The following is a 20286-nucleotide window of genomic DNA, read 5'->3' as shown; positions in this document are numbered from 1 at the left end:
AGAATCATGTTTATCGAACATTCCTTATGGAGAGGCAGAAGACGGCTCCCTCTCAGATAAGCACAGAGGCTTTGGTTGAGACAGTTTTCACGGCAAAAACGGAATTACAGCATGTCTAATACTCGCTGTCGTAAAGGATGCCCATGCGCGAGAACACCCAGATTTGGATGTACGCCCTCTAGCACTAATGAAGGACAAAACATGGGGCTTAAGGTAGTCAGTTTGCCTTGTATGTCCAACGACTTACCGGAATGTCCTAGAGTACGTTGCCTCTTCTGACCGTCACTTAACAATAGTAACCCTCTTGAAGGCTCGTCGCTCGTCTGGCTATACATTCGATACTCCACTGAAATAACTGCTGTCTCAATTGAGAGTGAGATGTGGCATAAGATATGGACTTGCCGAGATATCGGTTTAGAATGGACAAATCAAGTATCGCTGGATGTGAAGTGTATCCTGAAATGAGTGTGGAAAATATTGTGAGTACCACCATTGTATTTGGGATGTACCAGCTCATAAGTCAATAGATCAATATCCTACAAAATTTGATCCTCACACGATCCCTCAACCTTCCCATGCGATCTGGGCAAATCCTTCTTTTCTCTCAATGTCTCAGCTTACGAAAAATTCGTTCGAAGAAAGTATTGAGAACGACATTACTAATACATCAACGTTCAGGTATATCATAAGTGATATTTCTAAATCGGGGATTTGCGAGGGGTTTAAGGGGGCTGCAGAGCTTATTGCAAATGGTCGGGCATTGTAGGTCATTGCACCCTTTGGGACGACACGAAAGACCTCAGTAACTCATCCGTTGGGAAAAACAGTTGAACTTTCTCCATGGGCTGTGTAACTAGCTACCCGAATATCCCTCTGTAACCCCTCTATCTGGCTTACTATAGCCCCCAATTAAAGTATGATGCTAGCCTAGATGGATATGGGTCTCCGTTAAAGGAGAAGGGTCACTTTGCTTTGAATGGCTCTGATTGAAGAATGAGTCAATTTTTTTTAGAACTAATCAAGGTCACCTTCGCCTGGTTTGTGGATCAGGAAAGAAAGCTGAACTCGTCAAGGAGCAACATATGTAATACTTTTGAATCCTTCTCTGCATGCATCTAGCAAGGCATCACTTCCTGTGGTACTCTGTTTCATTATATATACTATGCGTATTATTGTCTCCAAGCGTCAAGTACCAAGAACATTAATCCCAACGTATCTAATAGTTACAGACTGCTCACTTCATACCCAAAAGTTCCTTGATATCCTCAAACCTCGCTTCCTTCTTGGTTCTTTGACTCTCCTTGCTCGACTTTTCGAAAGCTTTAGCTACCATCGCATCTTTTCTTTTCTCTACATGATCAAACAAATTAGAATGTGTGATATCAGGCGGTTGATACACTGTGAGACGTACGTATATCCAAGACCCTCGATTCAATTGTGTCTTCGGCGATAAGCTGGAAGACTCTCACAACTTTCTTTTGACCCATCTACAGGAGTTTGATATAAGCATGAGTAGAAAGACGGGTTGCGATTTACTCACCCTATGGGCTCGATCAATAGCCTGCGCTTCAATAGCACTCTGCCACCATGGGTCACACTGGATAATGTCCATATCAACACATTTCTTTGCCGCGCGAGTCTTACAACTTACCAAGAAAACATTGGACGCCGCTGTCAAGTTGAGTCCAACGGCACCACTTTTCAACGAGATCAACATCACCGTAGGCGCCTCTTCATCGTCATCCCCTTTAACAGGCTCCTGGAAAGCTTTGATCACTTCTGTCCTCTGTTTCCCCGGCATCCGTCCATCAAACCTCACAAACTTGACCCCCTCTTGTTCTAGTCGCACACCGACGCAGTCCAAGAAAGATGTAAACTGGGAGAAGACGAGAGTTTTGTCGTCGCGTGGAAAGATGCGGAGGTATTTAACGAGTTCGTCAATCTTTGCAGAGTTGATGGAACGTGCTTGTGAGGAAGGGAGGTATAAACTTTCATCGGAGGGGAGGCGAAGAATGGATCCGTGGGCGATGGGATGGCGGTCCATGGGGCAGAGACCTTGACTGGTGATCACCCGTTCGATACAAGGCAAACAGACTATGCTCTCAAGGTGAGGGCCTAGCCCTAGAGATTAAATAAGCTACTTACAAGGGTGACCACAGTCAGTGATAGCCGGGTCCTTGGCAAACTCGACTTCGTCCATGCAGATACCACACTCAGTCTCATCTTCAACAATCTGCCTCAACTTTTTAACCAAAGCTTCCATCTCTTCGGTTGAGAGCGAGGCAATGGAAGTTGCGGAGGCGCCATTCTGAGATGTAGGAGGCGCGCGGATTTCATCCAAGAAAGACTGTGGGATGAGTTCGAGTGAAAGGCAGAGTTGTCGCACTAAAAATCAACGTGAGCGCAGATCTTGAAGTACCTTATATAGCCAAGCTCACTTCGAGTAAGCATAGAAAGCACATTCGCCGCTCCTTCACCAGTTCTCAATGTCTCCTCAAACCTCCTCTTACTATGTTCCAAAACCTCCTCATACACCTTCCTAGTCTCATTATCCAACTTGACTGGGACCCTAAAGAACTCAATGTCCGGAAGCTCAACCACATTTTCCCCATTCGCACCTTTTGAATCTTTGGTTCGGCGCAGGAGGATCTGAGAAACGACGGCTTGTAATAGCTTGCTGGCGGTGGGATCGCCTCGAGAGAGGGGTCGAAGAAGGAGAGCACGAAAGTATTGGGGGTTGGACAGGGGAGCACAGATGTGTAGACAAGTAAGAAGGGATCCGAGGTCATCTATGTGTGGTTAAATACTGGTCTATTAGAAGAAATGATGAGACCTTACTAGGAGAGTTGACGATAGGTGTACCGGTGCATATCCAACGCCTCTCAGCGCTGAGATTGGCAAATGCAATCGTCACTTTTTTTCATTTCATCAACTCATGTTCTCGCCTCACAGAGGAACTCACTCTTAGCCTTGGGATTCTTCAGCTGATGACCTTCATCGGCCACCACCCTCTTCCATTTGATCGTAGCCAAAGGTCCTGATTTTGTAGTGCTTGGCCTCGATTTCTTCGCCAGAGGAGTATCGCCGGTATGTGGGACAGCAGCATCTTCCCCGGCGACAGTCTGATAAGTGGTCAAGACAATATCGTACCCGCCCAGTTTCTTGGCGGTGAGACCTTTTGCAGCGCCGTGATAGGTGTAAAACCTCAATTGAGAGGGGGCAACATGGTCTCTAATTTGTTTCTCCCAGTTACTTAAGACTGACAAAGGGCAGACTGAGATGAATTGGGTAAGCCAAAGTCTGTTACTGGGGCGGTAAAAAATAGACATACCGATCAAAGTGGACTTGCTAACTTTGTCCCCGACGGGATCGTTTTTTGTAGCGAGCACCAAAGATATGGTAGTCAGAGTTTTACCTAATGCTAATCAGCTGCATGTTTCAATTTTGATAATTGTTCCCACTTACCCAAACCCATGCCATCAGCAATGATACCACCCCTACCCAATTGCGGAGCCTCACTTTGCGGTGTCTTGGTAGCTACGTTCAGCCAGTAATCGGGCTTACTTCCAACACCTTTTTGCTTGACCCAGAACTGGACAGCGGGTTCTGAAGGGGATTTGGGCAGCTGGGGGTTCTCACGAGTGATCATCCATTGAAGGGCCTGTGACTGGTGCGGAAGGAGGTCGGTGAGAAGTTGGCCATTTGCAGTACCAGGAGGCGCAGGGTGTAGAGGGAGTTTGGAGACGTCGACGTCGCTGGTAAGGGCGTCCTAATGGTAATTGATTTCAGTGAAAATGATAGAGAAAGCTAGCTGGGAGACGCACCATGACCTTGTCGACCTGCTTCAAATCAGCATTATCCTTGCTCAGACCCTCGAGCAGCTCTTTCATGGTGCTATCAGCAGGTTGGGGTAACCCGACACCACTCCCTGCTGCACCCCGGACTTGGGACTGTGACGTGTAGACAGGACGACGAGCTTGGTTGTTGACTCTGTCTCCTGGGCTCACCCATCGCAAGGCGGGTTCAAGGGATTCGCGCATAGAATGGTTTAAGTAGATGGAGACATCACTTTACAAAATCAGACTTTAGATGAGACTTTCGGAGATGGAGCTTACAGAGGCAGTTTGAAGTGCTTGGCACCATCCAGATTTTGACCTATCATCCGGCCTTCAACCGAAATCTGGTTTCTATCCATCAAGGTCGCAAGGTTGGCAGCGACTGCTCTTGGAATATGTCCAACTTGGCTGCCTCCTGCGTTTACCACCTGGATGTACACGTCAAATAAGTAAATTTGGACCTGAAAAGCATACCTGGACAGCATTGCTATCCCACTTGTTGGTGGGCTCTCTGCGGAGTAAAACATATTCGCCTCTACCAACAAGACCGCGGTAGTACTGGACTCCAACTACGTCGGAACGGAATGTAGCAAAGTGCTACGGGAATCCATATGATTTAGTTATGCTGGACCATATAAGGTGGAAACTGAATATACCTCGTCATGTTCAATTGCTCTGCTCTGCTGGTCATCATCTTCTTCTTGGGACGAGGAGGTGGGCTGGGTTTGCCGAGGGCGTTTTTGGGCTGTTGAAGGTTGTCCACCGAAATAGTCTATGTGGCTCATGGCGTTGTGGGTAGGAGGAGTAAATAGGGTGATATTCGGGTATATCCCTGGGCTAATATAGCATACAGTCTGGTTATGTATATGGGAAAATTAAGGAATGAGCGTACAGCACTGACTGAAGGATGCAAATATATGCAAAGTCGCGAAAACGCGACGCGACCGGGAACACAGGCAGTCGCCCCCTTCTGAAAATAAGGCGGCATTCGCCGTGTAAGCATAATAATTATACTCGTAATATACAACCACACACCCTTGGAGCTTCGAGCGGAACATCTCTATCTTTGCTATAATTACTTCTTTTTATTCTTTTTGCCCACCCACCATGTCCTCTCCATCTGCCCTCTCCACAGCCTCTCCTTTGCCATTTCTCCAAGAGGAAGAAGAACACCTCGAGGTCTCAGATCGCAAAGACGCCTCTTCGGTCTGGGCTCTCAAAGTCCCCAATTTCCTCCTACAGCGATGGCAAACCGTTCAAGAACCCGGCGTAGAACTCGGTCGACTCGTAGTGGACAACTCTGTCACACCGCCCAATATCACTCTCAAATTGACTAATGCCGAAGAAGGGACAGAGGAAGGTGAAAGAGCAAAGCGAGCAAAATACGATGTCGAAGGGTTGCCAGACGAGTTCAAGGTGGAAGTGCCGATGGAAAGGTCAAAGAATACATTTCTGTTTTCAGAGGTGAAGAAAATTTATGATAAAGGGAATAGAGATGGAACGCAGCAGGCGGATGCGCCGAGAGATGCATGGGGCAAGAGGAAGAGGGAAAAAGCCCACCCGAAATTGCTGGCGAGGGTAGATCATGAAGGACATATCCAGCCGATCCGTACTCAAAAGTACCTTGATTTCCTCAAAGCTCGTCGTATGGAGGCAGAACAGTCAAGAAGGTGTGTCTCATATAGCACGGCATGGCTGAATGACAAGTGGCTAACCTTACATTCAGACCTGTTGTTCGTATGGAGGATACTGGTTTGAGTCAGGCCGAACAAAACCAACTTGCAAGTGGTTTCCGCAGTGCCAACTCTACTTTTGGCAGAAATATGATAGCAAGTCTTTATCTTCCTTTTGGATAACACACACGATCTGACCGTTATATAGCTCGCATCAAAACAAGCTTCGGGCGAACGTTTTGCCCGTTTGGAGCGTCACGAACTCACCGACCGTATCTTCCAATGTTTCCGAGATCATCCATACTGGGCTCTCGGGGCTCTCAAACAAACACTCGAACAGCCCGACGCATGGTTGCGGGAAGTACTTCGTGATGTGGCTGAGCAAGTGAAAGAAGGGCAGTATCAGGGTTACTGGCAGCTCAAGCCTGTCTGGAGAGAAGACTCTTGGAAGGGTGGCGAGAAAGGGGAGAGTGTCAAGAATGAAGTCAAGGAGGAGGGAGATGTCAAGCCGGATATCGATGTAGATGATGACGAGGATGAGGATGACCTAGAAGAGGTCATGTAGTGCATTTCAAAAGCGTGTATTAGAAGGCATAAAGGCCGTCGATCAATCATGTTGTAAAGTAAGCATGCAATTATCAAGCACTGCAACAATTCGTGTTCATTCCCTCTTCCTTCTTTCTGCGCCTTTGCAGAGGGGATTCCAAACTTCCAAATATGTAACCTCTTAGCCCCATTTTATGGCATCCCAACCCCAAGCTTTTTTCATAACGTTCCCTTTATCCATGAATGCTCCCACAACTGACTGCACCCCGCACGCATCTCCGAATCCACCTCTAACATTTTCTCCATTAGATTCCTTGGCCCCCATGGTATTAACCTTGGATAATCAACAGATGCGGAAGCGACGAAAGTACAGACATCCATGATATGCGCATGATGCCCCGGAAATCCTTTATAGCCAATATATGGTGTCCTTCCTGTGAGGAGGAAGAAGAGGATGATACCAAGAGACCATATATCCCACTTGAACGGGCTATATCGCGTCTTTCGAACAACCAATTCAGGTTCAGCGTACACGATCGTTCCGCAAATAGGTAGGGCAGGCACATAAGATTCGTCGAATATGTGTGCCACTCCAAAATCGGAGAGAACGACGTTGCCGTCAAGATCGATGAGGATGTTTTCGGGTTTGATGTCGTGGTGAACCATGTGTCTGTCTTGAAGGTGGGTGACTGCGGAAAGGAGTTGAGTGAAAGTGTATCGAGCTTCAAATTCGGATAGGGAGCCATATGTTCTAAGGTATTTTTGTAGGTCCCCGCCTACATAATAATTTAGTACTGCATCTTGAAGGACGAACGACGGCGAATACTTACCGGGAAAATAATCAATGACTAGCCCGAGTTTGCCATCTGGTGATTCAACGATATCGCGAGGTCTGACAATATGGGGATGATCACACACCTACGTATATTCCGCATAAGAGATGGGCCATGAACCATAATTGTTCAAATATTCTTACGTCTAGCATAGCCACCTCCCGTGCCGCAAAACTCCTCTTCCACAATTCCCAACGCATATGAGCGTCGCCCGTCTCCGACCCATGATACTCTTTGGTGACTTTGATGGCGACCACTTCATTCCTCCTCGTATCTGTGGCACGATGAATGATGCCGTGTGCGCCAACACTAATGATCCCAAATGCCCTATAATCAGGGCATTCATATGGGCGACATGCAAGTAAGGGACAGTCACTCCCAAGCACGTAGCACGGATGGTCATCATGTTCAGAACAACAGCAAGTGAAATCAGGCCAGATGGGAAGCCGGTTAGACAAGGCGGAATAGAGAAACCCAGAGTAGTCTGCAAGAACGATATTTCTGTCCACATTTTGTGGGTCCGGATTTGGCTGTATAGGGACTTCATCGTTTTGGGGATCCTCATAATCATCGCGCTCAGAGATACCTTGAGCTGGCAGATAAATCCCGAGGACATTGGTTGAGAGCGTGTTGTCCATGATCCCATGTTGCTGTTTGATTTCAGATGATAGGCCATATTCCATACTATTGTCGAGCGAATGATACTCGACAACTGTCTTCTTCGTCTCGTCCTGATTTTGTTGAGGAAATTAGGGATCATTCCTTCCATAGGCTTGTCCCTTTTATATACTGAGGCCCACCAGCGGGATCGACGGATATTAGATTATCAATGAGAGCCGCGTCGGAGAATACGATTGCGTCCCGCAATGGTGTATCAATCCTTCGCAGCCATTTCTAGAGATCCGGAAGTAATCGTGTCCTTACATGTACGTAAAAAAGATCAGTGATTCATGAGGAGTTGTCCCTTTCCGGATGTGTCCTATCAGATAAATCGCGAGTTGCAGATGGTCACGAGACTTTCCGAGAAACAGAAGCATATTGAATAGACTTGAAGTCGTTTCGAAAATCTGATACACCATTGTGTCCGTCGCCTATCGCAACAATCTCACTGAGATATTGCGCAATCCATAGTACTGCGTGCGAGCCGTTATTGATGACAATTTGCCTATCCGTCCTTTGCGATTATAAACTATCCGCCCGCTTACATATTGTTTACCCGCTTCGCATGTTGCCGTAGATGGAGAAAAGTGTCCCCATTCCAGCCGCCCGTGGTTTGGAAACCACGAGGAGTTATGCGGCAAAACATAGAAATAAGAAATCAACATTCGCGGCTGCAAATTCTTTAAAGATTTTGCACTGAAATCAAGGTGCGAAATATAACGCCGATGGTGTTATTATAGCGTTTTCCACCGATCATCTACACCTATACGCGTTTTTGTCGCATTGAAGGAACTACTACTATCAGTAGTATCGCTGCAGACGGCAATATACACGCCACATGCATGCTGCACGTCAAATTGTTATTATTTCCATCCTGCCTCCTACAGTTATCTCGTCAAAAGGCTGTTTATTCAGTACCTTTCAATGATTGAAACATGTAGTTGAACATATGAGAAATGCTCACTAAACTGCAGATCCTATATAAATGCATACACTACACCCAAGCCCTGATATCTCTATCACAACTCCTCATCTCCCTTAGGCCGCAATCCTCGCTTGTCTAGACTTTGGCACCCAAGTACCAGCCTTCTTTTCCGGAGCCGCGGGAGCCTCTGCAGGTGCAGGAGCTGCTGATTCGCCAGACTTGCTTATAGGCGCAGCGGTGGTAGCGGGAGCGGGGGCGGAAGATGAAGCGGGTTTACGAACGGGCAAAGGGGCAGATTTGATAGATGTAAGCGCACGTTGAGCGTGCTCGGCATTTCGGATGAAGAAGCCAGCATATCTTCGGTGGGATGTGGTCTCCTCAACGTGGACCATGGTCTGTCAAGAAGTTAATAAAACATGACAGCCCTGGACATGATATGGACTTACTCCGTCGATAGTGAAATCCAAGTTGTTGGTCACTTTCCGCTCACCGTCCAACAATGTTGTCTCGGCCTGTCCTCGTCCATAAGTACTGCTGGCACTCTTGAGCACCATCAATTGTTGCAACACTTCTTCCTCGCCTTCCTCCTCTCCAGACACCGAGAACGCCGCAAGCTTGGCTGCATCAATTGAAGTGTAAAGCTTCAACAAGTTCCTCATGCCGTTAACACCCTGAACAGCCTGAACATCGCTCAGGAACAACTCGAGATGCCTCTGGGTAGCGTCCGCAGGGGGGTTGGCCAGCCAGGCCTCGAGAGCAGAAGCATCTTCATAAGGAGGAGGGTTAACATTGAGGTATTTAGGGCAGGCTTGGAGGTAGAGATCCTTGAAGGCCTCAAGAGCCTCGGGGCCGCCACGTTGGAGGATAGCAAGTTGGTCACCGTAGTGCTCCTTGACAATGGTCATGATGTTTTCATCGGAGGGACCGGGGGAAAGGGTGGTGCAGATGGCGAGGAGGGCGTACATTCGCTCGCAAGTCTTGGCGATCTGAAACATCGTCAGTCTTTGCTCTGCTACTGCTTTAACAGCAGATGACGATAACTTACAGAGCCGTATTGGTAAGATCTGGTGTGGTATTGCTTCATACGGATGAAGAAGATGAGAACAGAGACGAAGGTCTTAATAGCGTCAGGCCAACGTCCGAGAGCCATGTAGGCACATCCAACGTGGTAGTAAGTGGTAACATGGCAAGCAGTGATCCTGGTAAGGAAAGCGGCATTACCAAGGTCAACATTCTCCATGGTCTGCAAAGCCACTATAATATGGTTAACAAGAAGATCTACACCTGCAGCAGTCACACTCACACGTAGGGTCACCCAACAACACATGAACGTGCAACAAGCAAATCAGAGAGAAGTAACCCAAGTTCTTGTAAAGGGGCTTGCTTCCGTACTCTCCAGCAACTTCGGTAACTTCCTCAACAGACTTGCCCGCCCTCTCAGCCTTGAGCTGTTCGTTAATTTGAGATTTTTGGACAAGAGAATAGAGGACGTTCAAGACAGAGTAGGAGGACCAGATATTTGGTGATTCGGCGAGCATCTCGAGTTCCTCCTCCGTCTTGGCCTTGGGAGAAGATCGCCAGTGAGAGAAAGAGGTGAATTGGTAGACAAACTCGTCGAGCATGTCCCAAAGCCACTGGATAGGCAGGTCGAGGGGAACGGGACCTTCAGAGTCTACAAATGTGTTAGATCGTGTGGATGAAAAGAGGACGATTGACGCACTAAGGAGGTAGTTGAAAAGCTCGCAAATGTTTTCGTAGGATTGGAATCGGTCGTCAATGGTAGGCTGAAGCCTGGCGTAGACGTGTCGGAAGTAAAGCTCTCGATAAAGGGTCAAGAATACCTGGTCTATAATACTGTCAGCTTCCATATTCTACGGGAATGATGTCTGTCCGGCGGCGTCTGGTAACTTGTGGCCAAAAGATTTATCCCTTCATCTCGCAACAGGTTCAATTTCCCGCTTCATCTGACCCATTCGAACATTATTCAAACGCGCCATCCAAGTTACCAGACAAAACCGCCGAGCAGCACACAAAAGATGATGATTTACCGTTGCCAACAAGAGGAGCGATGAGCTCAGCCTCGGGCCATTCGTTGTTAAGGTAATGGGCCTACTCCAATATCAGTTCCCGTCCTCATCCACTCCCACTCTTTCACTTGTAAAGAGTCAATTCACCTGAGTGAGTTTGTTCCATCCAGACTCATACATGCTGGTGATGGTGGGCAAATCGTTCTCCAAAATGGCCTGGTGGAACATGACCAAGAACCTCTTCACATCCTCCGGGATGAGCTCCAAAACGGCGAGTTGCTCCATCTCTTGCTCCTGGGCCATGGCGGTCTGCTGGGCGTAAGCATGCTGCTCGAGTTGCTGGAGGCGCCTGTATTCATCGCCTTCGGAAAGGGGCTGATAGTTCTGGACGGGGATAGCGAGCTGAGAGAGGAGTTCATCCTCTTCGGGTTCGTAGAAAGCGCTGGGGTCGGCCATTTTTGGTTTTGAACAGATATTTTTGGGTGTATATACGTACGGGTCGAAAAACGTCAAAGTGGAGAACAAAACGAACATCTCTAGCGGAATCAAATCATAACGCCGACTCACTTACAAGTAGTGTGGCGGACCATCCATCTCTGGCATTCTCACTCGCATGGTACTTCTTACTTGCTTATGCATGAGAATGAAAAGGGTGAGTGTAAGAAGCTAGGAGAGCTTGCAATTCAAGTCCAATGAATTATTATGATCCATAGAAATCTTAGCGAAATGGTCCCAGGTCGCCAGCCACGGCACTGAAGTGGTGTTTTTGTTCTCTAATAACGGTATCGAGCAGACATTGTTCTGTCTTTTGAGTAATACTGCAAGTAAGCGATGGCCATATGAGCTTCAATGAATTTCTGAAAGATGGATATGTCCACCGTATCCTCACAACAATTAAAACTCTCTCCTCTCGCTCATAATAATCGCGGAAACAGGTGGACGACCTCCACTTTCATCGTCCATGCCCGCCCGACATGACCCTCCTACGTACTACGTACCCGACCGGGCCAGTTCTTGTCCAGGTGACATTTGAGATACATAGCTTTCGCTGTTATTTGAGGGCAACAACTCTCAGACAGCTGAAAGCACTGTACCCTCTATACTTGGTACTCAACAACTTACACTATCCTCGGCCATACCGTCCAGCAACCATGCTTCCGATACGAGCAATTCTCCATTCTGCTCGTATCCTACCACGGCTGACCCTTTTTGCTTCTCCATCTGTGGGCCTGTTTGTGAGGAACCCGCCGGCACTCTATTCTCGACTTTTACTGGCTAGACCGTACTCATCCAAGAAGAAGAACAAGGAAATCGAACTTGGTGAATGGGAAGATGACCTCTTTGGTGAAGAGAGTTCCATCCGACCTGGACAAAAGCCCTTGGTGCTGGACGAGGAAGTCGTGCTGAACGAAACACCTTTCTCATGGGAAGACCCTCCGCTTGTAAATACGTTCAAAGACAAAATGTGCATAACAAACTAATTTTGTGCGCAGCTTGTAAAAGAGCTTCCCATAAGACCAAGATTACCAGGCTCCATCAAAAAGCTGAATCGTATCCTGTCAAGACAGCGAAAAGTAGAAATACCAGAAAATGAATTAGAAGAGCGATTTGTCAAAGGTTGGTCATACTTTTCTCGTGTATACCCACTTGCATTTTTTGAGAGTTTAAAAAAAACCTTTTGAATCTCACCAGGTCGAGGCCCTGGTGGACAAGCGATTAACAAGACCAATTCATCCGTATCCCTCACCCATATCCCGACCGGCATCCGTGTCCAAGCGCAACCCACGCGATCACGCGAAGAGAACCGTAAAGTCGCTCGCCGTATCCTGGCCGAACGGTTGGAAGTACTCCGTGCCACGGGGCAATTGCCGGGTATGTCAGGTTTGGAGGGTATTGAGGGTGTGAGTGTGGATATGGGAGGTGGAGAGGGGGAGGAAGGAGGGGAGAAGTTAAGTAAGAAAGAGAGGAGAAAGTTGGAAGAAACGAGGTTGAGTGAGACTTATACAAAGGCTGAGATAAGGGCGGAGAAGGAAAGGAGAAGAAAGGCAAATAGGGCAAAGAAGGCGAAGAAGAAGTATGCGATGACCGATAAGGATGGGAAAGTGTTAGCGAAGGAGCTTGAGAATGAGGATAATGAGGTTGATCTGCTGGAAATGGACGCAGAAGTGACAGAACAGCCAGTGGAAATGGATGAAGAATTCAAAAGGGCGCCAAAAGGGGTATAATGATGCATGATTACATAATTACATGGCCTAGGATGTCGTTTCGAGGTTGATCTGCTTTCCAAACTTGGCATATCTGTCTCCAATCAGCTTTTCTGCTCATTGCCAAAAGCAACATAACCTACAAGAGCACCTTTAATTCTTTCATACCCTTTTCGCACTCTTCCGCTTTGCTTTCTAACCCTTCAATCTCCTTTTCGTACTTTTTCAGATCCCCCTTCAGTTGCCTTCTTGCGTCTCTAAGAGGCAAGTAGAAGAACGCTTCCCCAATTTTGTACATGACTGGCTGGGGATCGTCTTCATCGGCAAGCTCGAGCTCGGTGGAGAGGTCATCGTAGTACTCCTTTTCCTCCTACGGATTTCTTTAGCGCTGACCTTTGGGTGATTTTATCATCGTACATTTTTAGCTTTTAAAAGGTCTTGGATATCTGATAATCTGTTGTTGAGTTTCGAAAAGGTGTTGATGCGTTGCTGGTCCTCTGCGAGATGTAAGCGGGATCGAGCGAGTCAGATGAAAGCGTACCCCAGGCAACTTCGACTCCGTCACCTTCTTCCTCGGGTGGTAACTAGGCGCTATTAGTCTTGTCCTTGTACTGAAATATGCACTCACGAGGCTCATAATAGATGTTTTGTGCTGTATAATGTGGAATGCAATAGATCATGGACTTCACATTAGATGTGTTGTAAAATTAAGAGTGCGACCACATAAGGACGCGTCTTGATTTGATTTCGCGTCTGACGTCGATGCGCTGCCCATAACGCATTCTCCACCGCAAAACATATCTTCTCTTCTCTTCTCTTTCCATGTCCCGCATCCCAGTACCACACGGCGGATTCCATCACACTCTCCCACACTCCCCACAGCCTACCCGCACAGATAGCATGAGCACAAGTAGCCCCGCCTCCGACACCAGGCGAAAGCAGAGCAAGAGGGACGAGGTGAGTCTTGTTTGTATCGATTTGAGTGGCTGGGTGGTTGCGTGGCTGGAACGGGAAGCATGAGCATGTGCGAGCATGGCATAGTATGGCATGTTGCCTGCATGGAATGTGGCCGTACGCCGGTGCATTGTCCATGGTGCATGGGCGGCAACAGTGCAGGGTGTGTGCATGTGTGTGTTTTTTTTCCCTGGTGGAAACGGCGCAAAATAACAAACAACCCTTCTTCCTTTCTTGCCCTGTTTTTCATCGCATTCATCATTCCTCCTTCTTTTTCTTCGTTCTTTCTTTTTTCCATCTCTTCCTTTCTACGTACACCATTAGCCATACATACACCGTCTCGCCGCTACCTCCACTCTCGTCATACCACATCATCCTTCTTCCCCATCGGCGACTTGCTCCGACCCTGTCTTTCTCCGTGGGCGTCCGCACCCGTGCCATCGCTTGCCCTCTGCTGAACGTCAATCTCGCTTCCCCTTTATCATACTCTTGCGCTGTAGAAGTACCAAGCTGAGATAACTCCCTCTTTTTTCATGCCCTCTTCATCCACAACTACTACTACTGGCTGCGACGTCCCTCCACAACACATCATGACATCTCAAAAACCTTTGGACACACCACCTGCCTCATTACACTCCTCCGACTCTTCATCATCGTCGTCAAATCATGCTGTCGAAAATGCCGTTCACGCGGTCAACCCCATACCTGCTGCGCAATCCGCCGCGACAACAACAACATTACCAACCAACTCACCTTCCAAATTACCTCATTCCTTCTCCTTCTCCCTAAATCGTAAATCAAAAAAATCAACGAAATCATACAAAACGTCTGCGGGACCACCTGTTCCCTTCCCTGCCCCTTCTGCACCCACCCGCTCGCATGTCGCTTCCGAACCTTCCTCCACCCTCAATTCTTCCACGGTCACTGACGGTACTGCTACTGCTACACCATCTAACGCGGATGACGAAACTCGACCGCGATATCATTCCGCCATCTCGCACTCTACCATTTCCCGATCTCAATCTTCTTCTTTTGCTGGCAAACTACAGTCTCTTCGCAAGAAGATTGAATCAGAGCTCTCGCGAAAGCGGCCCGGGTCCAATGCCACCCAACAATCCAACGGGGGCAAGCGCTCCAGCAAGCGACCCCAGAAGGGTACCGTCGCCGGTTTGAGGCCTAGCCCTGCCTTGACTGTGCCAGAGGGCATGAGCGTTGCCGATGCCAGCCAGCTTTGTGCGGCCAAGAGGGCCGACTGTGTCTTGGTCGTTGACGAAGAAGAAGGTCTGAGTGGTATTTTTACCGCAAAGGATCTTGCCTTTAGGGTATTTTTTATTCTAGCCTTGAAAAGGAAAAAATAACTGACTATAATTAGGTAACCGCCGAAGGTCTCGACCCTAGGAGCACTAGCGTCGCTCAGATCATGACCAAGAACCCCATGGTTACCCGTGACACTACAAACGCTACCGAAGCTCTCCAGCTCATGGTCAGCCGTGGATTCAGGCATCTTGCAAGTTACTCTTCTTCTGCAGTCATTCAGTGCTTACAGTCCATATAGCCCGTTTGCAACGAGGACGGTGACGTGGTCGGTCTTCTCGACATCACCAAAGTCTTTCACGAAGCTCTTGCCAAAGTCGAGCGTGGTTCTACCGCTACCAGCCAGCTCTCTGCCGCTTTGGCCGGTGTCCAGTCCGAACTTGGTCCTGGTTTGAATCACAACCCTCAGGCTGCTGCCATGCTTGCCTACGTAGAGACTCTTCGAGAGCGAATGGCTCTTCCCGACTTGACCACCGTCATTGACACTCGCTCCGCACCTCCTACCGTCACGCCTCGAACTACTGTCCGAGAAGCCGCCAGGCTCATGAAAGAGCGACGTACTACTGCTGTCTGTGTCATGGAGGCCAACGCTGGTACCTCTGCCGTCAGCGGCGTCAGCGGCGGTAACGTGGTTCCCAAGATTGCTGGTATTTTCACTAGTAAGGATATCGTTCTGAGGGTTATCGCCGCCGGTTTGGATGCGTCAAGATGTTCAGTGGTAAGGGTCATGACTCCTCACCCTGACACTGCTCCTCCTACCATGGTCGTGCAGGATGCGTTGAAGAAGATGCACAGTAAGTAAGCTTTTAGCATCCCACGTTTCAGGCTGACACTGTGTACAGATGGTCACTACCTCAACTTGCCCGTTGTCGAGGCCGACGGGCGATTGATTGGCATTGTTGACGTTCTCAAGCTTACTTACGCCACTCTTGAGCAGGTGAGCTATACATTGAAAGCTCATAAAGTACGAACTGACATGAATAGATTGAATCGATGAACGAGGATCGCTCCAACGAATCTGGACCCATGTGGTCTAGATTCTTCGAAGGGCTTCCTGGTGCTGGTGGTGATGATGACACTGCCTCTATCGTTTCTGCTTCTGAACGACCTGACACTCCCAGCCGATCTCACCTTGGCCATGGCCGCGGTCTTTCCAGCATGACCTCTCCCATCTCCGAGATCATGCCCAACGACTCTGCTTCTGTTGTTGACGACAACATTTCCGACCTCGGAGGCAAGCATGGGCCTACTTCTTCTGTCGCTGCCCCCGGTTTGCCCATTGATGACGGCACTTATATCTTCAAGTTCCGTACCCCCTCGGGCAGAACACACAGATTCCAAGCCCGACACGATTCGTACGAACTCTTGCGGGACATTGTCGCCGGCAAACTCCTCACTGACCCTTTCTTCACTGCTCCCGGCGCCAAGGAGGGCGAAGCCGTCCACCTCCCTGACCCTAGCAACTTTACCCTTCATTACACCGACGATGAAGGCGATCTCGTAACCATGACTGCCGATAGCGACGTGGCCGATGCTGTCCGCATCGCCCGCGGCCAAAAATCCGACCGAATCGTCCTTCTCGTTGACGGCGGTAAGGTCTGGGAAGAAGCCGCACGGGACTTGGGCGGTGAAAAGGCGGTGGAGAAGCTCAAGGAGGTCGAGCAGGAAGTCAAGGTTGTGGAGGAAGAAGAGAAGCAAATGGCTGAGCCTACTGCGAACCCTGCGGTCGAACCCACGTACGGCAATGAGCACGTCCACGCTCAAAAATGGAAGGACCATGGCAAAACGATCAGGGCCGACGGCCAAGAGCTAGTGGGCGGTGTCATCCCCAAGGATATGGTCTTGCCAGCAGCGATCGGCTTTTTGGGTGTGGTGATTTTGGGTGTGTTTATCGCCGGGAGAAAATAAGCAGGGCATTTTTTAGCCATGGACAATTCGAGGCCGTAGTCCAATTAGGGATTAGGAGCCATGTGACCCCGATCAACAGAGATGGCTGAATGAGAAGCTTTATGATATACGGTTATGTGCTTTTAGGACGGTTGCTAGCGTATGGAAGTATTTTTTTGCATGTCTGCAGCTACTAATAAAAGTATGTGTACATACCTGAAAAGTAAAACAGAAAGGAAAAATCGGGCATCGAAATTATAGGAAGCATCCATTCGGATCACATTTTGTACGAGGCGGGCAACTTTCCTGACGACTGATGTAACCCTCTCAGCACTACACATTTGATCTGCACCACCAACTCTTCCTGAGGCAATCCCGACCATCTTGATGCCGCAGTATCGTCTCAAGTAAAAAGAGATCTACCATTCCCGAGTCAGCTCTGTCTTTGATAGTACTGATAAGATGAGATAGACGCTTTTGAGTTTTCTTCTTTTTTTCAGACTGGCGTGCGATATGGAGATGAGTCGACTCATCTTCAACGGTAGGTCGCGACTAAAAAAATTCTGGTTTGACCAAACGACCATCTTGGTACCCTAAATATGTTCCGCCATGGCCGATGATATTTCTCTGCTCTCTCGCCCAATGTGTACCTTCGGATTAGGCTACACGTTAAGTGCAATAGTGCGTCTAGTATATGACGTGTGGTTAGCGAAATGGAGACTGTTCTGTTGCAGAGAACGTACTTGTTCTTCGTGATCTGTATGCACACCCTACAACCTCCGGTATTACCTTTCACTTTGACGGATTGTCCCTCATAAAAATCACAAGAGTCCAAAACGGACTGAAGCTCTTCATTCGCATAGTCCATCAAGTCCATGCCTTCTTCATCGCGTTTCAATTTACGCAGGCGCTTATCAGAAGAAAGATAACATGTACCGTAATTGGTAAAACGGATACGATATGGCTGCTGTTCGCTCGACCTAAGGAGCAAGTTAGCAAGTCTGCATTATCAGTCATCCTGGACAATTTAGATCCAATGAAGATAGAACGCTTACGCCTTTCTTTCATTTACCAGGTATTGACTGAACAAAAAGATAGAATACTCTAGTATCTCATCCAGGTGAGATTCCCCCCGATCCTCAAGATCTTCCAACTCCTCAGGCGCCAGGTCAAAGGTCACTTCATCGGCCTCCCAACCTGATTTCAGGACCTCCATGTGAGCGTTGTGTAAGTTACAACTGCTTCCTTCAGGGCCCCCTTCAGGGCCCAAAAACCCGATGTATTCCAACAGCGCCGCCGTACGAAAACGATAAGCAAGATATGGATCACTTATGAATCCATAATTAGGCCACATAGGAATATCGGCTCTCCATTCCGGCATAAACAGGCAGACGTGTTTCACATGCATCGACTCCCAAAGTCGCGTGCGAGGGCGGAAATTAAGAGAGTCTGCTTTTTCTGTCAGGTCGGTAGATTTAGTCTCGAAATATTGCTCCATGAATTGACGACCAAAAGAAACTTCGGTCATCCCTGGAAAGAAGTCGCATTCTGCCCAATCGTGTAGATCATGTATACCCTTGATGTGTTTGTCTACATATTTGTATAGCTTGCCGAGGATATCGACGAATTGCAAGTACGCTGTATGGGTTTCAAAGCCCAAACAGCGACAGTGTCGCAACAGGCGAAACTTGCGGATAATATGGGGAAGAGTCACTGGGATGTTGCGTTCTGAATTATAATCACTTGTTTGGTATGGTATTGGCGACCAGTTATGAAGCACGTCTACTACCTCCTTTTTCTTGGTTCTTGCTCGCAAGTCGTACAACCCGTTAAAAAAAGTCTTGCAGTTCTTGTCATTGATCATGATGATCTCGTAAAGTCTCCAAGCATGCGCTTGGTACATTCGACGTGATATCAAAAGAAAGTCAATGAGGTGAGGAGCGCACAGGCGGTCGACCGGATCTTCGAGATAAAGGACGAAAATCCGGTTGCGAACTTCAGCGGGGAGGGGCTCTAAAGTCTGTATGTCAATCAGAGGAGCGGGGCGATGAAGATGACAGTGTGCGCAGCTCATGATGTGCTGCTGCTGTTGCTGCTGAACTTATTGATGAAGATTTGATGTAAAGTAGATTGACGACAAACAGTCGAAGAGTAACTTGTGATTCGTTGGAGCGAACGAATGGTTTCCAACGTGACAGCTGTGAAGATCCGAACGCGTTAATTAAGCAAATTATGTGATCGAATAAAGAAAGTGGTGATGTCAACAGTTGTATTTAATTAGCCATTTTTGCCAAAGCTTACGTATTTACAATTGCAGTATTGTGTGAACCTGCAGTCATGTACAAAGATGAAAAAGAATCCAAAACTGGCATTGGCCCAAGCTTTTAAATTGGGATGACAATGCACATTCGCCGATTGAAGTACTGCGACGCTAAACCAATCCTGAGCCGCGATATCTACCGATATCTTTGCAAAGGGCTACACACAACTTACCAATAGGATGTACAGTCTGCACTCTCCTGAAGTGGCCTAATTTAGAAAGAAGAGGGACGGGATGAGGTCAGACAAGCGAAGTAAGATATATCAGAGAACAAATGATGCATGTTGATGCTGTATCTGACGCCTATTGGCGTCGGCCTAATAAAGAGAGGACAGTAGGGGGCTGGGGAAGATCTGTAGGGGTGAATCGAGTAAATGTTTGTCTACAGATGATGATCAACAGCGTCAGCGATAAGGAAGAGCATACGATGCAGTGCTTTTCAAGTTCATGCCAGGCAGGCAAAACGAAAAGGCACGTCAACTCACGTCCCGAAGTTTCGGCGTTCCACTCGGTTGTGTTTCTTTGCTGACTTTGCATTTGTTTGAGTTCTTTGACCGTGGACGGGGTAACCAGCTGCGTGTCTATAGATCGTTAGCCTTGTTTCACCACAAGTCAGAAAAGCGTAACCTACCGCCGACCTCTATATGTTCCAACCATTCTCAAATGCGCAATATCCGCCTGCATCGCCCTCCTCTTTTCTGTCTCTATCTTCAAATCATCCAACGGGTCTTCCTGGCCTTTTCCCTTTCCTTTGTTCAATTCTCCAAATATCGCTGGATGCCCAACAGGCTTAAGGACTTTTCCTCCGGGCGGAGCAAGCTCAATTTGCTGTTCAGACGGTCTAGCGGTGGTGGATGGTGATGAAAGATATGCGGAGAGAGCGGTGACTTGGGGTTCTGTCAATTGAGCGACAGTGGCTTCAGAGTGAATACCGAGACGAGGGAGAAGCCGGGCAGAGAGAGCATGAGAGATGCCGTAGAATGTCAAAAGCGCGATCTGACGAGTCAGTAGGAACGACGGAAATGGTGACCTACCTTGAGGGGCTTGTGATCTGGAAGGTTGTGTCCGAGGAGGTGCATTGTGTATAGACTGTTAGGTATGCAGAAT

General features: G+C 48.1%; 9 protein-coding genes across 10 annotated transcripts; 3 read left to right on the top strand and 6 right to left on the bottom strand.

Annotated features, from left to right (window-relative positions):
- Positions 1-1098: 1098 nt before the first annotated feature.
- Positions 1099-4725, bottom strand: CNL05190 (SWI/SNF related, matrix associated, actin dependent regulator of chromatin, subfamily a, member 3, putative). The gene is made up of 14 exons (XM_568059.2): positions 4493-4725; positions 4311-4433; positions 4116-4264; positions 3825-4068; positions 3466-3769; positions 3332-3415; positions 2963-3274; positions 2839-2913; positions 2439-2789; positions 2146-2385; positions 1652-2094; positions 1541-1597; positions 1412-1487; positions 1099-1350 (listed from the first exon to the last, which is right to left on the bottom strand). Exons 1-14 carry the CDS (start codon positions 4619-4621, stop codon positions 1235-1237), a joined length of 2703 nt encoding a protein of 900 aa, XP_568059.1. The 5' UTR covers positions 4622-4725; the 3' UTR covers positions 1099-1234.
- A 169-nt stretch (positions 4726-4894) lies between these two features.
- Positions 4895-6153, top strand: CNL05180 (hypothetical protein). The gene is made up of 3 exons (XM_024658178.1): positions 4895-5506; positions 5563-5665; positions 5718-6153. Exons 1-3 carry the CDS (start codon positions 4944-4946, stop codon positions 6072-6074), a joined length of 1023 nt encoding a protein of 340 aa, XP_024513849.1. The 5' UTR covers positions 4895-4943; the 3' UTR covers positions 6075-6153.
- Positions 6066-8186, bottom strand: CNL05170 (conserved hypothetical protein). The gene is made up of 3 exons (XM_568057.2): positions 7032-8186; positions 6886-6973; positions 6066-6831 (listed from the first exon to the last, which is right to left on the bottom strand). Exons 1-3 carry the CDS (start codon positions 7569-7571, stop codon positions 6275-6277), a joined length of 1185 nt encoding a protein of 394 aa, XP_568057.1. The 5' UTR covers positions 7572-8186; the 3' UTR covers positions 6066-6274.
- Positions 8187-8375: 189 nt separating this feature from the next.
- On the bottom strand, positions 8376-10970 carry CNL05160 (Eukaryotic translation initiation factor 3 subunit 6, putative). Its single transcript, XM_568056.2, has 7 exons — positions 10648-10970; positions 10522-10582; positions 10194-10319; positions 9777-10145; positions 9519-9727; positions 8920-9459; positions 8376-8868 (listed from the first exon to the last, which is right to left on the bottom strand). The coding sequence occupies exons 1-7, from the start codon at positions 10954-10956 to the stop codon at positions 8587-8589; spliced, it is 1896 nt and encodes a 631-aa protein (XP_568056.1). The 5' UTR covers positions 10957-10970; the 3' UTR covers positions 8376-8586.
- Positions 10971-11506: 536 nt separating this feature from the next.
- Positions 11507-12749, top strand: CNL05155 (hypothetical protein). The gene is made up of 3 exons (XM_024658833.1): positions 11507-11942; positions 11994-12117; positions 12193-12749. Exons 1-3 carry the CDS (start codon positions 11652-11654, stop codon positions 12723-12725), a joined length of 948 nt encoding a protein of 315 aa, XP_024514665.1. The 5' UTR covers positions 11507-11651; the 3' UTR covers positions 12726-12749.
- CNL05150 (Gim complex component GIM3, putative) lies at positions 12720-13385 on the bottom strand. The gene is made up of 5 exons (XM_024658177.1): positions 13333-13385; positions 13246-13288; positions 13122-13201; positions 12848-13074; positions 12720-12798 (listed from the first exon to the last, which is right to left on the bottom strand). Exons 1-5 carry the CDS (start codon positions 13339-13341, stop codon positions 12753-12755), a joined length of 405 nt encoding a protein of 134 aa, XP_024513848.1. The 5' UTR covers positions 13342-13385; the 3' UTR covers positions 12720-12752.
- Positions 13386-13497: 112 nt separating this feature from the next.
- Positions 13498-17029, top strand: CNL05140 (conserved hypothetical protein). 2 transcript variants are annotated; one of them, XM_568053.1, is made up of 6 exons: positions 13498-13661; positions 14708-14980; positions 15031-15165; positions 15214-15766; positions 15815-15909; positions 15957-17029. In XM_568053.1, exons 1-6 carry the CDS (start codon positions 13527-13529, stop codon positions 16878-16880), a joined length of 2115 nt encoding a protein of 704 aa, XP_568053.1. In that variant the 5' UTR covers positions 13498-13526; the 3' UTR covers positions 16881-17029. The 2 variants fall into 2 exon arrangements, with proteins under 2 accessions (XP_568053.1, XP_568054.1); XM_568054.1 differs by lacking the exon at positions 13498-13661 and having other exon boundaries at positions 13982-14980.
- CNL05130 (expressed protein) lies at positions 17020-18995 on the bottom strand. The gene is made up of 3 exons (XM_568052.2): positions 17915-18995; positions 17603-17839; positions 17020-17546 (listed from the first exon to the last, which is right to left on the bottom strand). Exons 1-3 carry the CDS (start codon positions 18931-18933, stop codon positions 17522-17524), a joined length of 1281 nt encoding a protein of 426 aa, XP_568052.1. The 5' UTR covers positions 18934-18995; the 3' UTR covers positions 17020-17521.
- Positions 18996-19444: 449 nt separating this feature from the next.
- CNL05120 (30s ribosomal protein s13, putative) lies at positions 19445-20275 on the bottom strand. The gene is made up of 4 exons (XM_568051.2): positions 20214-20275; positions 19811-20175; positions 19665-19760; positions 19445-19561 (listed from the first exon to the last, which is right to left on the bottom strand). Exons 1-4 carry the CDS (start codon positions 20256-20258, stop codon positions 19483-19485), a joined length of 585 nt encoding a protein of 194 aa, XP_568051.1. The 5' UTR covers positions 20259-20275; the 3' UTR covers positions 19445-19482.
- Between the last annotated feature and the right edge of the window lie 11 nt (positions 20276-20286).

This window comes from Cryptococcus neoformans (genome assembly GCF_000091045.1).
Source record: "Cryptococcus neoformans var. neoformans JEC21 chromosome 12 sequence".
In the NCBI taxonomy this organism is placed as follows: Eukaryota; Fungi; Basidiomycota; class Tremellomycetes; order Tremellales; family Cryptococcaceae; genus Cryptococcus; species Cryptococcus deneoformans.
The sequence above is the reverse complement of the archived record's forward strand: the minus strand, read 5'-3'. Positions and strand labels throughout refer to the sequence as shown.

Excerpts from the sequence above, each read along its gene's own strand:
- CNL05155 (XM_024658833.1), top strand. The coding sequence starts at position 11,652 with ATGCTTCCGATACGAGCAATTCTCCATTCTGCTCGTATCCTACCACGG. Across the intron at positions 11,943-11,993 it reads CATGGGAAGACCCTCCGCTT|CTTGTAAAAGAGCTTCCCAT; the intron begins GTAAATACGTTC and ends TTTTGTGCGCAG. Across the intron at positions 12,118-12,192 it reads AGAAGAGCGATTTGTCAAAG|GTCGAGGCCCTGGTGGACAA; the intron begins GTTGGTCATACT and ends GAATCTCACCAG.
- CNL05170 (XM_568057.2), bottom strand. The coding sequence starts at position 7,571 with ATGGAATATGGCCTATCATCTGAAATCAAACAGCAACATGGGATCATG. Across the intron at positions 6,974-7,031 it reads GGGAGGTGGCTATGCTAGAC|GTGTGTGATCATCCCCATAT; the intron begins GTAAGAATATTT and ends GAATATACGTAG. Across the intron at positions 6,832-6,885 it reads AGTCATTGATTATTTTCCCG|GCGGGGACCTACAAAAATAC; the intron begins GTAAGTATTCGC and ends ATTATTATGTAG.
- CNL05150 (XM_024658177.1), bottom strand. Across the intron at positions 13,075-13,121 it reads ACCTTTTAAAAGCTAAAAAT|GAGGAAAAGGAGTACTACGA; the intron begins GTACGATGATAA and ends AGAAATCCGTAG. Across the intron at positions 12,799-12,847 it reads AAAGAATTAAAGGTGCTCTT|ATATGCCAAGTTTGGAAAGC; the intron begins GTAGGTTATGTT and ends GATTGGAGACAG.
- CNL05180 (XM_024658178.1), top strand. The coding sequence starts at position 4,944 with ATGTCCTCTCCATCTGCCCTCTCCACAGCCTCTCCTTTGCCATTTCTC. Across the intron at positions 5,507-5,562 it reads GAGGCAGAACAGTCAAGAAG|ACCTGTTGTTCGTATGGAGG; the intron begins GTGTGTCTCATA and ends CCTTACATTCAG. Across the intron at positions 5,666-5,717 it reads CTTTTGGCAGAAATATGATA|CTCGCATCAAAACAAGCTTC; the intron begins GCAAGTCTTTAT and ends ACCGTTATATAG.
- CNL05160 (XM_568056.2), bottom strand. The coding sequence starts at position 10,956 with ATGGCCGACCCCAGCGCTTTCTACGAACCCGAAGAGGATGAACTCCTC. Across the intron at positions 10,320-10,521 it reads CGCTCCTCTTGTTGGCAACG|ACCAGGTATTCTTGACCCTT; the intron begins GTAAATCATCAT and ends ACAGTATTATAG. Across the intron at positions 9,460-9,518 it reads GATCTTACCAATACGGCTCT|ATCGCCAAGACTTGCGAGCG; the intron begins GTAAGTTATCGT and ends ACGATGTTTCAG.
- CNL05120 (XM_568051.2), bottom strand. The coding sequence starts at position 20,258 with ATGCACCTCCTCGGACACAACCTTCCAGATCACAAGCCCCTCAAG. Across the intron at positions 19,761-19,810 it reads GGAACATATAGAGGTCGGCG|ACACGCAGCTGGTTACCCCG; the intron begins GTAGGTTACGCT and ends AACGATCTATAG. Across the intron at positions 19,562-19,664 it reads GAACGCCGAAACTTCGGGAC|ACAAACATTTACTCGATTCA; the intron begins GTGAGTTGACGT and ends CATCATCTGTAG.
- CNL05190 (XM_568059.2), bottom strand. The coding sequence starts at position 4,621 with ATGAGCCACATAGACTATTTCGGTGGACAACCTTCAACAGCCCAAAAA. Across the intron at positions 4,434-4,492 it reads GAGCAATTGAACATGACGAG|CACTTTGCTACATTCCGTTC; the intron begins GTATATTCAGTT and ends GGATTCCCGTAG. Across the intron at positions 3,770-3,824 it reads AGCAGGTCGACAAGGTCATG|GACGCCCTTACCAGCGACGT; the intron begins GTGCGTCTCCCA and ends AATTACCATTAG.
- CNL05140 (XM_568054.1), top strand. The coding sequence starts at position 14,192 with ATGCCCTCTTCATCCACAACTACTACTACTGGCTGCGACGTCCCTCCA. Across the intron at positions 14,981-15,030 it reads CAAAGGATCTTGCCTTTAGG|GTAACCGCCGAAGGTCTCGA; the intron begins GTATTTTTTATT and ends GACTATAATTAG. Across the intron at positions 15,910-15,956 it reads CTTACGCCACTCTTGAGCAG|ATTGAATCGATGAACGAGGA; the intron begins GTGAGCTATACA and ends TGACATGAATAG.
- CNL05130 (XM_568052.2), bottom strand. The coding sequence starts at position 18,933 with ATGAGCTGCGCACACTGTCATCTTCATCGCCCCGCTCCTCTGATTGAC. Across the intron at positions 17,840-17,914 it reads CTGGTAAATGAAAGAAAGGC|GTCGAGCGAACAGCAGCCAT; the intron begins GTAAGCGTTCTA and ends CTTGCTCCTTAG. Across the intron at positions 17,547-17,602 it reads ATACAGATCACGAAGAACAA|ACGCACTATTGCACTTAACG; the intron begins GTACGTTCTCTG and ends GTCATATACTAG.